The 12,043-nt window shown below is 44.6% G+C and overlaps 1 protein-coding gene across 1 annotated transcript; it reads left to right on the top strand.

Moving 5' to 3' along the window:
• The first annotated feature begins 2,267 nt into the window (after nt 1-2,267).
• Nucleotides 2,268-7,391, top strand: LOC118085104 (vitelline membrane outer layer protein 1-like). Its single transcript, XM_035115400.2, has 3 exons — nt 2,268-2,438; nt 4,411-4,514; nt 7,070-7,391. Exons 1-3 carry the CDS (start codon nt 2,268-2,270, stop codon nt 7,389-7,391), a joined length of 597 nt encoding a protein of 198 aa, XP_034971291.2.
• Nucleotides 7,392-12,043: the final 4,652 nt, after the last annotated feature.

Consider the following 12,043-nt stretch of genomic DNA (forward strand, 5'->3'; position numbering starts at 1 on the left):
AAAATGTATTCAAGTTGGCAACGTAAGCATAATGAGCCTAATTACTTATAAGGTAGGGGGCACTTTTCAAAGACTTTATCAGAAGCCTCATCCCTCCCCCCCCCCAGTTGGGTGGGAGAAGGTAAATCCAAAAGGGTTTGCCCATTCAGAGTAGGGGCATTTCCCATCTGTTTAGAATCAGAGGCATTCTGCACAAGATATACTTCATTCACAGTGCCTATAGAAGGGCTACAGAGATTAAGTAATTCATCATTTTAACAATGGTGTCACATGTTGTCAGTCATATGCCCATATCAATAGTCTACAACTTCTGAACTGGGTCCAAGGGCAGCCCTAGATACAGCGCATTGCAGTAATCCAGCATCACATGGACTTCAGTGGTCAAGCTATCCCTATATTGCTGGTTTATAGCTGAGAATGATCAGATGAGGGATGCTAGTGGTTAGCTAGTGGTTAGCTACCTTCTTGTGTGCAGTATTAAAAACTCCCATTTTTCTAGGTGCATTTTGTGACAGGGAATTTCATTAGCACAGAGTGGAAGCAAAGGAGGACCTTTTCCTGCCTCCCCACTTCCTGCTACTCTCTGAAGACTGGAGAAGAGACCCTCTGAAGAATATTGGGGGGGTGGGTGGGCAGGGGAAGGACTAGACCATGTGAAAAATGAACACAATATTTTAGCTGCAGCTCATTCATTTCCAGCTTCGTATTCTTGTTACAAAAAAAGCGCACCCAGACATTCCGCCATTGCACCCTAACCTAGGTTTAAGGGGCCATTTAGCTCCTACCTTTCGTAGATCAGTTTCTAACACTGCTTGTGTGATAACATGCCCTGATGAGCAGCAATATAAAATCGTCCTAATATCAGACTTGGGGAGGCCACAAGTGCAGTTTCTGGTAATAGCGAACAACGACAACAACCACCCTGCTTCTTTGATTAGGCGGAACAGAACCTAGTGTTCCCTGTTATGAGACTCGTAGTGACCCTTTCTGATCTGGCTTCTACTAATTGGGGTTGTAAATCTTCTGAGGAGCATGGAACATTTCAGTAACATAAAAGCCTAAGGGGGGGGGATGCACTGGAACATAGCAAATGAGTGCCTAAGGTGGAGCTTTCCGAATCTCCTTTGGTGAAAATTGAAGTACCTAGAGCAGATTGTCCCCTGCCCTCACCAACCTTTTTGGGCTCGTGGGCACATTTGGAATTTTGAGATGGTGTCATGGGCTCTTTCACAAAATGGGTGCTGGGTGGGTGGATGTGGCAAGCTCCCAAATAATAATTTGGGCAATTACCAAAGTTACTCTTGCAACAGGCTACTTCTTTCAGCAGAAAAGCAAACTATTCAGGCTGAAGTAAAATAAAAAAATTCCTTCAGTAGCACCTTAAAGACCAACTAAGTTTTTATTTTGGTATGAGCTTTCATGTGCATGTACACTTCTTCTATCTGAACACGGCTACCTACCTGTATTCAGACTGAAATACAGGTAACTTGCTCAGACATCTGGGCAGAAGGCCAAGGTGGGATCTGAGGTTCAAAGCACAAAGTCTCTCTGCCAATCCTTTTCTCTCTCTTTGGCAGCCCATGGATGGCGGAAGACATTTTGCCGCTTGCAAATGGACAAAGTGGGGTTCAATGCCAGTGCCAGACAGCCAACCCCTTTGAAATTGTCCTCATCAGGGACTGACTATTGGGAACCTCTCTCACTCTCCCTAGGCTATTTTTGACAGGAGGTTGTCACCTCATGATGTCTGGAGACTGATAAACCACCCTGCCTAACTCTCAAAAAATGGCCTGCAGAGGGTGGGGCAGTTTTGGATCAGGGTCTCATGCTGAAGAAAAATTTTCCCACCCTTGTTCTAAAGGATAAAACAGAAATAACTTACAAGAAGCAGGAGGAAGAGGAAAGAGGAAAGAGGGAGGAGGGTGCAGGTCAAATGGACTGACAAGGAGTACAAGATTAGCTCTGCTGAAGTGTTTGCACTGCAACATCTTCCATGCTGCCTCACTCCTCTTCCTCCTGATAAGCAGCAGCGACCCATCTGCAAGGAGGTCAGCGAAGCTTCTGCGTCCCAGCATGCTACCGTCTGCTGATGCCCTTAATGTGCACATGGTGACTATATCACTGATAGTAAAGACCAATTGTTGCCTGGCGCATGTTTGATACTAGATTCATGAAGACACCCTGCCCAAATTCTCAGACTACATGTTCTCATGGCTACCTTTCTTCCACCATGTTTCCACATCTAGGACAAAGGAGGACTCCTCAATATGGATGTTTCCATCACTGCTGTGGTCTTCTCAATCCTTTTCTGCTACCTCTGGGAAGTAGAGGGCCGAGGTTATGACTCCGTCATCTCCGTGCTAAATGGAGCACCATGGGGTGTTTGGGGGGGAAAAGAATTTTGTTCCTTTGGTTTTGCTACTGGTTTCTCACTGAAGGTAAAACTTGACTTGTATCCTGCTTTCCAGGCAACCTCACAACTGGTTATCTCTGATGTTTCTGCCCTCCTTTCCTCCCACAAATTTATATTCATCTCCAGGAAAGTGTCTTAGCGTGAACCAGAAAACAGGCCCAGAATTGGCAAAACATTAATCAACAATGCAAACTTACATTGGCTGCATGCCGCTTTAAGGTGCATGGCTTTTGTCAGTGCATCCTGGGAACTGTAGTTTGTGAAGGAGCTAGCGGTGCAGACCCTCCAAGTGCCCCTATTTTCCAGTGAAAGTTCTCAATTTACAGAAGCCGTCCCGGTTTCTGACTTGATCCCGGAATGTCCGGCTTTCCCTTAGGATGCCCCTATTTTCATCAGAGAAATGCTGGTGAATGTCACATGTTACCTGCCACAGGTCAGTTCTCCCGTGACTAGCAACATCTGTCCAGAGTGTCAGACAGGAGACTCTTCCAGGCTTAAGATGCCAATGACTGAATCTGAGACCTTTTGCATGCAAAACATATGCCCTGCCCCTGAGCTACAGCCCATCCCAGGTGCTATCTGGTGGTGGCAGGAAGAAATTGTGTTCATTTAGGAATGGCAGGCAGGGCCAGGGCAAATTGAGGCAGTTACCAGTCCAGTCAGTCCTTGATTTTTGGAAAGAAGCATCAGCTAGCAAGGAAGTCCAAGGTGAAATCACTTCAGATTCCCCAAGTCCAATAAACTCAAAACATACCAGGCTCCTAGACCAGCATATAAAACAGTCAAGGCGTGGGGAGCGTTACAACGATCATTTATGGCCTTATTTCAATGTACTGGCATCAAGCAATGTTCTTCAGCTCAATTCTGAATCTTCTTAGAATCTTTCCCCCTCAGAATTGCTCACAATCCTTTCTTACATAACACCGGTCCTGAAAGATCTACATTGGCTCCCAGTACATTTCTGGGCACAATTCAAAGTGTTGGTGCTGCCCTTAAAAGCCCTAAATGGCCTCGGCCCAGTATACCTGAAGGAGCGTCTCCATTCCCATCGTTCAGCCTGGACACTGAGGTCCAGCTCCAAGGGCCTTTTGCGATAAGTGAGATTACAGGGAACAAGGCAGAGGGCCTTCTCAGTAGTGGCACCCGCCCTGTGGAATGCCCTCCCATCAGATGTCAAGGAAATAAACAACTATCAGACTTTTAGAAGACATTTGAAGGCAGCCTGTTTAGGGAAGCTTTTAATATTGGATGAAATGTTGTATTTTAATATTCTGCTGGAAGGCGTTCGTCCAGAGTGGCTGGGGAAACCCAGCCAGATGGGTGGGGTAATAATAATAATAATAATAATAATAATAATAATAATAATTTGATTATCTGTCTTGTAGAACATTTTTCTATGGCAGTCCTGTGAGTCTCTCTAACCTGTTCAGGTCTGTTCTAGACCTATAATACAGAGTTCAGTTTGTGAGCCCAGTTTCTTTTAAGTTTCTTAGTATTTCAGGCTTACATGAAAGGGCTCCCACTTTGACTTTATATCTTCAACAAGCCTATTTCACTCAGTCCTCTTCCTTTGGAGGGTTATTTACCAATGCATCTCTCAAATAAACGAGGTGCTTGAGGGAACTTTTTGTTCACTTTGAGTTTTCCCCCTTTTTGATTATATTCAATTCCCCACCATGTTGGCAGCCCAAGTGAGTGCCAAAGGAGATGGCCGTTTTTTTCTTATGTAGGCATCCATTTTGAATTTCCCAAAATTAAAAAAAACAAAACAAAACACCTCAGAGCCAGACTTTCTGAGGAGAATAAATCGCAACAGTGGGTGCTCAGATTCTCACCGTGCCCAACAAAATTAACCTCACCTTCAAAATATGGCTGAAACAAAGCAGACAATTTTGGCGTGGGTGAAATGGCTAAGAAATGGTGAAATGGTGAAATGTTCATCCACACAGCCGCATGATCCTTACTTTATAATAGTCTCTCTTCCTTTTTGACACCAGGTGGAACCATATCAAGGAGGTGGGAAGAAACGCGATGATACATCCCTAAATGGCATCCGATTGTTCTGCAGTGATGATTCATATATTTCGTCCGCTGTTGGGCAGTGAGCATCTCTCTTTCTTTTGAGCTGCCACCATAATTTAGGCTCCCCCCCCCTGTGCCAATCTTGTTACTTTGGTTTTTTAAAAAAATTATATAGAAGTTGCTCCCTCTTCGCTTTTTATTTTAGTAGCAGTGGGAATGAGGGTTCATAAATTCTGTGGCTAGTAGATGACAAGTCCACTTCCTCTGCTTATGTGTGGATGACTACATGCTCGTCACCAACCACAGGGTTACGATACCTGGACAAAGCCAACATTTGGAAGTTGCCTTAGGATCAATCAACTCCACTGAGAGACACTTTGGCCTCTCTTCTTCTTAGGTCCAAAAGAACTTAGGCTTGCCATGACCTAGCAAACCAGAAATAACTTCACCTCACATTCCTCCCTTATTGAGAGTTACACCCAGAAGTGGCTTGCCTGGTGCAATGGAGATACAATGCCATCTTCCAGGCAGGTGTGCTGCCGCTCTCACCAGGAGTGAGAGAGGAAGGGTGAGGAGGCAGGGACAATGGCATGGTGCAGCCATGCTACCAGGGGTCCCAGACTGTTGTGCCAGGGCAACTTCCCCTCTGCCTTGCCCCAACTCTCTCCCATACTGGGAAGCACAGTGACTCAGCTTCAGAAAGGCAGGATGAAAACAGTCCCATAATTTATGGAATGGCTCAGATAACTCTTTGTACTCAGTAGTGTGGTAAAGCAGCCAGACACTGCATGAATAACAAAGCCTTGGACAAAGTTAAATTTAAAAAATAGCTTTCACTCAAGGTTTTGTTTTTGTTTTTGTAAAGCAGCAGTTTTAAGCATTCATTGTGAAGATATTCGTAGGAAAAACCTCCCCCATTTGTTTTAGAAAAGTAGGACAAATAACCCAGGAGAAAATGAAAATATAGGAAAAATGCATCCAGGCAAACCTAGCCTAGATTATTTCCCTACTAAAAAAATCTGTATCTGAGTCACTCTGTTCCCCCCCCCCCATTTTTTCCTCCCCAGCCTATGTTTTAGGCTGAACCGCTAAACCGCTCTGTATAAAACAAAGCTCTTTTGTTTCTGCATTCATTGAAATGGGAAATATAAAGACGGCTATACCTTTGTCCCCTTTTGGACAAGTGGATGAAATACTCAAACACAAGAGGGTTTATTAAGCCTGCCAAATTACAGACAAATGGATTCAGGGCCTTTGGGGGGGGGGGAGTAATAGGGATTCGCTTTCCTTTTTAATCAAAGAGAACCAGAGATATTACAGTGGTAAAAGGTAAAGATAAAGGTACCCCTGACCATTAGGTCCAGCCGCAGACGACTCTGGGGTTGCAGCGCTCATCTCGCTTTACTGGCCAAGGGAGCCAGTATACGACTTCCAGGTCATGTGGCCAGCATGACAAAGCCGCTTCTGGCGAACCAGAGCAGTGCACAGAAACGGCGTTTACCTTCCCGCCGGAGCGGTACCTATTTATCTATTTGCACTTTGACGTGCTTTCGAACTGCTAGGTGGCCAGGAGCTGGACCGAGCAACAGGAGCTCTCCCTGTCGCGGGGATTCGAACCACTGACCTTCTGATCGGCAAGCCGTAGGCTCAGTGGTTTAGACCACAGCGCCACGCGTGTCCCTTATTACAGTGGTACCTTGGGTTAAGAACTTAATTTGTTCTGGGGGTCCATTCTTAACCTGAAACTCTTCTTAACCTGAGGTACCACTTTAGCTAATGGGGCCTCCAGCTGCCGCCACACCGCTGCCACCATGTGATTTCTGTTCTCATCCTGAAGCAAATTTCTTAACCCGAGGTACTATTTCTGGGTTAGCGGAGTCTGTAACCTGAAGTGTCTGTAACCTGAGGTACCACTGTACATTGGAAAACATAAAGCTATACAGAAAAGTAGAGAAACAGATGAACACAAAACTATGTGGAGGCTCTCATCTGACTTGGTGTGGTGGTATTGACCTTGTGCTTTGACTCAAGAGGAAGCAGATATCACCCTCCCCCCAAAAAAATAGCTTCAGTTTTCCTTGGTCTTGATCTGCTGTTCTTCAATTGTACGTTCTCATTAATTACATTCGAGGTACAGTGGTACGTCGGTTTACAAACACAATTGGTTCCGGAAGTCTGTACTTAACCTGAAGCGTACTTAACCTGAAGTGAACTTTCCCATTGAAAGTAATGGAAATTGGATTAATCTGTTCCAGACGGGTCCGCAGAGTATTTAAACTGAAAATACTCAAACCGAGGCGTACTTCAACCGAGGTATGACTGTATCAGGAATTTGTGAGAACATTCAATATCTTATGAGCAATGGGACCGCCCCTTCTTCTTCCTCCTCCTGCAGCCCCATCCAACTCTCTAGAGCAGATCTGAGGGGATGAGGTGTGGGTGGGTATAGACAGAGGAAACAGAAGGGAAGTCTATTCCACTGGTACAGCTGATATAAAAATCTGAATATAGTTCTCTTTTTTAATATATTTTAAAATTAATTTTGCATTTCGAAATACACATTTTACAAACTTTAAAATTAAAAATAAATAAATCTGAATATATTTCTGAAGCCAACTTTGTCATCTTTGTCAGATGGGGAGCCTGGTCCGAGATGAAGTATTGCCCTGTACCATACAAGCTTGTGGCCTTCTCCCTGAGAGTGGAAGTACCTCAAGGAATTGGGGACGACACTGCAGCCAACAACATCGAGTTCAAGTGTAGCGATAAGTCCAAGCTAAAAGGCAACTCGCATGAATGGGGAACCTTTGGCTCATGGAGCGCACCTTGCAAAGTCGGTTCCTATATATGTGGCATCCAGACAAAAGTAGAGACGTCACAAGGGGCTGAAGATGACACAGCACTTAATGACGTTAGGTTCTATTGCTGTAAAGGAAATTTGGGCTTGTTTCATTAACATTCCTGCAGATTTGCTAGCTTATGAATTTGTCCTCTATTAAACCTTACCTTTAACTGGAGACCTGTGTCTTTTTAATAAAAAAATCTGATGCAGTAGACTGCATTTTTCAGCCCTCTGATGGGGGGAGAACCTAAGGAGGGCAGAGACATAAAGGGGGGGGCAGAAATATATAGGCGCTGATTGTCAGATTTGGAGACAGCGGGGAAGTCATGCTCTTTAGCCCCTCAGGGAGGTACAGCCCTAGTCAGTTCGTAAGGTCCAAACTCAGCACTGGCACAATAAAAAGGTAATGGTAAAGGACCGCTGGGCGGTTAAGTCCAGTCGAACTTGACTATGGGGTGCAGCACACATCTTACTTCAGGCCGAACAGGCCGTTTGTCCAGCTCATGTAGCCAGCATTGTCTAAACCACTTTGGGTGCAACGGGACACTGTGAGGGAAGCCAGGGCGCATGGAAATGCCCTTTACCTTCCTGCCACAGCGGTACCTGTTTATCTACTTGCACTGGTGTGCTTTCAAACTGCTAGGTTGGCAGGAGCTGGGACAGAGCAACAGGAGCTTACCTCCAGTGGCGTAGCTAGCGGCTCGGGCGTCTGGGGTGGTGCAAATGCCCTGCACCCTGCAGAACATGCTGTGCGGAACCTCCATGGAGTCTGCAAGCACGACATTGACGTTTTAGGCAGCGCGGAGCCTGCAGGTGCCTGAGCCAGCGCGTCACTCCCCAGGAGAGACATGTGGCTTGGGCGCTCTGCCCGCGGTCACCCCCTCGGTGATGACACCTGGGGCGGCCCGCACCCCCTTCCTATGCCAGTGCGGATTCGAACTGCCAGCCTTCTGATTGGCAAACTCAAGAGGCTCAGTGGTTTAGACCCACTCCCTGTACTGTCACAGTATTCTTATAGTGAATACTGAAGAAATAAAATAAAAAAAATCCTTCAGTAGCACCTTAAAGACCAACTAAGTTTTTATTTTGGTATGAGCTTTCGTGTGCATGCACACTTCATCAGATACACTGAAACAGAATCAACCAGACCCTCAGAGGGTGGGTGGGAATGGATGATGGGCTGATAGGAGTGGTGAACCTGTTGATGGCTGTTAACGACTGCTGATGACTGCAATTGGTCCTGCAGAAGAAATATTTATTGTTCAGAACTGTAGGCGACCACAGATCAATGTGTATAGAAGTACTAGGAGCTGTGCCCTGCTTGCTCTGGCCACCAACCCTCCTTCCCCCACTCCAGATACATGCTGCCACTGAGGGAAACTTGGGAAAGAAGTCTGCATTATAAAAATCAAGCTTTCCCCCCTTTTGGTTCTTGCAGCAAAGCAACAGTGGGGGTGGGTGGGGGTGAGGAAACAACGTTCTTCCCTTTGGTCTCCTCCCTTCTGCCTGTGTTGGCAGGGGGAGCACAGGAAGGCTTGCAAAGTCCACAGACATCGGAGGTTGAAAGGGGCAGCACAGGACACCCCTTTCTCCTTTGTGCCACTGCTGCTGCAGATTATGAGTCTGGCTCGCATCTATGGCTTGCATCTAGCAGACCTTGGGGTTTCAAATTTCACTGGCACCCTGTGTGTGTCACCAAAATTTTGTGCCCCCACCTCCATTCTAAGTCAAAGTTACTGGCAACCTGCTTATAGTTTCCACTGACATAAAACCTTTCCCCTGTGGAACAAGTATACAGATAAGGGAATTCAACTTAGCAATGCATTGGATACAACTCTATTTTTTAATATATGTTGCCTTTCCCAGAGATCTATGTTCAAGATCATAGCAATTAGCCCATGTTGTGTTATAATGAGTTTGTTCAAACCATCAACACTTTAAAGAAATTACTTTAATAAAATATTGTGTGGTTGGCAGGGAGAGGAGTGATATTCCTCACTTGCCGATGCTGATAAGAAGTTCTTTTCTCCCCCCCCCGCCCTTTTTGATGATAGTTTATAATTAACTAAAATGCATCATGGCTTTAATTACTTAATGAAGCAAGGGTGGAAATATGGTATCATATTTTTATCATTTAAATTCAAATGAAGGAGAACTTATATTAAAGGTTTACTTAGGACTAGATGAATAAGTGTTGAAATTGTAGCAAATTCCAAATATTATTGAAACTGACAGCCAGCTGCAATAATATGTTGAAATGCATTTCATGAAAAATAGGCTTCTTTGTTGTTGGGTTATAAAGCTAAAAAAATAATGATTTAAGAACAAGCAAAACCTTATTTTCCAGAATATCCTGTGTATTACTGTATGTAATGTTAATAAAACGTTATCATCGGAGGGAAATGCTATGACCTAAAAAAGAAGAAATGTATTTTCAAAACTTCAAAGCTTTCCCCACTTTCCTTATATGGCTACAATTTCATCAGACGTCCCCCTTCCTTGCAACTTCATTTCTTCCCTCCCCAAAATGTATGATCTCTGCTTTTCGAAAGTTCTTTGACCTTCCTTTCTTTTAGTTTGGAAGAATTATTTATTAAAATCTTGTGCAATTGTTGGGTTGCAGGCTTTCATGCAGGTTTATTTTTCCCTTTTCCCTCCCCTTTTGTACTTTTAACCCTTTTTGCACTTTTACAACTTTCTCTGTTTTTATCAAATAGGGCGTCCACCCCGTAGGCTTTACCTCAGTTGCACGTGACTCAAATAATAATAATAATAACAATAATAATAATTTATTATTTATACCCCGCCCATCTGGCTGGGTTTCCCCAGCCACTCTGGGCGGCTTCCAACCGAATATTAAAACAGTACAGCATTAAACATTAAAAACTTCCCTAAACAGGGCCGCCTTCAGTTGTCTTCTAAAAGTAAAATAGTTTCTCACAAGTAAATATCCCTGCTACTGGGGGAAAAGGGCTCCAATTTCACATTGCTAATTATACTGATCTCCATATTCTGTTCCACCCTGTGTGTGGTCACTGAGCAGATGGCTGTCGTGGTGTACGCACAGACTGCTGATGTCATCAGTGATGGCCAACCACTCATCTGTGGCATCCCCCACATCTCCAGATGTGGCAGGTAGGGTCATTCCACCTTCATTACCTTCTATGGCACCCCCAATCCACTTTGTAGTAACAAATAACCCCCACATCTTATATACTAAGAACAGACATGGGACTGTGTGTGTCAGAAACGCAGCAACAAGTTTATTGTACAGCCACTGGCCAGGTGAAGACGCAAGTGGGAGCATTTGTGCCTTTTATACTGAAGGTTTGGTCCTTGGCATCTCCTTTGCTCGGAATCCCTGGGCAGCTGCTGCCAATTGGCACAGACAATACTCAGCAAGATGGACCAATAGTATGAATCCTTGAAAGGCATCTTCTTGTATTCCTGCAAGATGGGCTGTCCATGGGTCTTTGCCCAGCCATGTTTGACGATTTCATCAATATTGGTTTCATGCACTACCTTTCATCCTTTGGGAGTCTATCCATTAGTAAAAAGGTTTGAGATTAGTGTCTCTCATGTCTCCACTGGTTGTTCATAGATGCACATCCTGGGACCGGCACAGAGGCCTGAAGGCTTTATGAAAACATCATTTTGAGCTGCTGAATGCTGTGTCCTTGAAAATTATTTCACATGAAGTGCTTTTTTTCTGTTGGCAATAACCACACCACACAGTGTGTGCCTGATCTTTTGGCACTCTCACTGGCTCAGCATCTCCGTGTTTTCCATAGTGATAGAATGGTTCTAAGAACACCCACCTTGTACCCCCAAGGTACATTCCTTTTCCCACAGGCATCCTTTTCCTTTTTTAAAAAAATAATTTTTATTGGATTTTTATACAAACAAAACAAACAAGGCATACAGTATATTTTCTGTCCCTTCAAATACCCCCCACCCACGAGTCCACCTCTGCCACCTGAGGCACCCGCTGGTGTTGAGAATCAAAGGGGTCCATTATAAGACTGGGTTTGGCCTCCCCCCCTCCCCCCATCCCCCCCCCCCGCCACTGAGAGGACAAGGACGGAGGGGTTCTGGGGGCAGGTTTCCCCTCAGCTGCTCCTTTAAACACAGTACCCATAAAGAATACAAACGAAAAAATAAAAAATAAAAAATAAAAAAATAAAAAAGAGAAAAAACAGATAAAAATTTAAAAAGAAAATTCCCCATTCTTAAATTCATCACATTGTAATTATGACTTCCTCAGATCTCCTCTTCCTGGTTTTCTTAGCTTCTCTAATTGATTATGGCGTGTTTTCTAATCCAGTTACAAATCTTATCCTTATAATATTAACTTAATCCTCCTCCTTCTTCATGCTGCCCCCCCACAAGTCCCCTCCTGCCACAAGTGGAACCTGCGAGGCACAGCACTTCCAAGGTTCCATTTTTGTGTTTGGGCTTCCCTCCACCCCCTCCTCTCCCCCCCAGAGCACCCTCTGCCACCAGGTGCTTCTGAGCAAAGAGAGGGGGAAAGGCGGCTCTCCATCCAGACACTTATCTGAACAGAATCATATTAATACAAATCTAAAAATTGTTTCCCAAGCCATTCTTCTACCCCCCTCCAGAAAACTAAAGTTTTATATCTACGCATCCTTTTCCCTTCACCATCACATCCATTGGAAACGGCCTGGTGTTCCCTGGATGTGGAGAGAGTAAGATTATTCACATAGCTAAGAGAGAGGTGCAGAATAATCCCGTTTCTCAAAGAG

The sequence above is a fragment of the Zootoca vivipara genome, chromosome 4 (assembly GCF_963506605.1).
Source record: "Zootoca vivipara chromosome 4, rZooViv1.1, whole genome shotgun sequence".
Classification (NCBI taxonomy): Eukaryota; Metazoa; Chordata; class Lepidosauria; order Squamata; family Lacertidae; genus Zootoca; species Zootoca vivipara.

Excerpts from the sequence above, each read along its gene's own strand:
- LOC118085104 (XM_035115400.2), top strand. The coding sequence starts at position 2,268 with ATGGATGTTTCCATCACTGCTGTGGTCTTCTCAATCCTTTTCTGCTAC. Across the intron at positions 2,439-4,410 it reads CTACTGGTTTCTCACTGAAG|GTGGAACCATATCAAGGAGG; the intron begins GTAAAACTTGAC and ends TTTTGACACCAG. Across the intron at positions 4,515-7,069 it reads ATTTCGTCCGCTGTTGGGCA|ATGGGGAGCCTGGTCCGAGA; the intron begins GTGAGCATCTCT and ends CATCTTTGTCAG.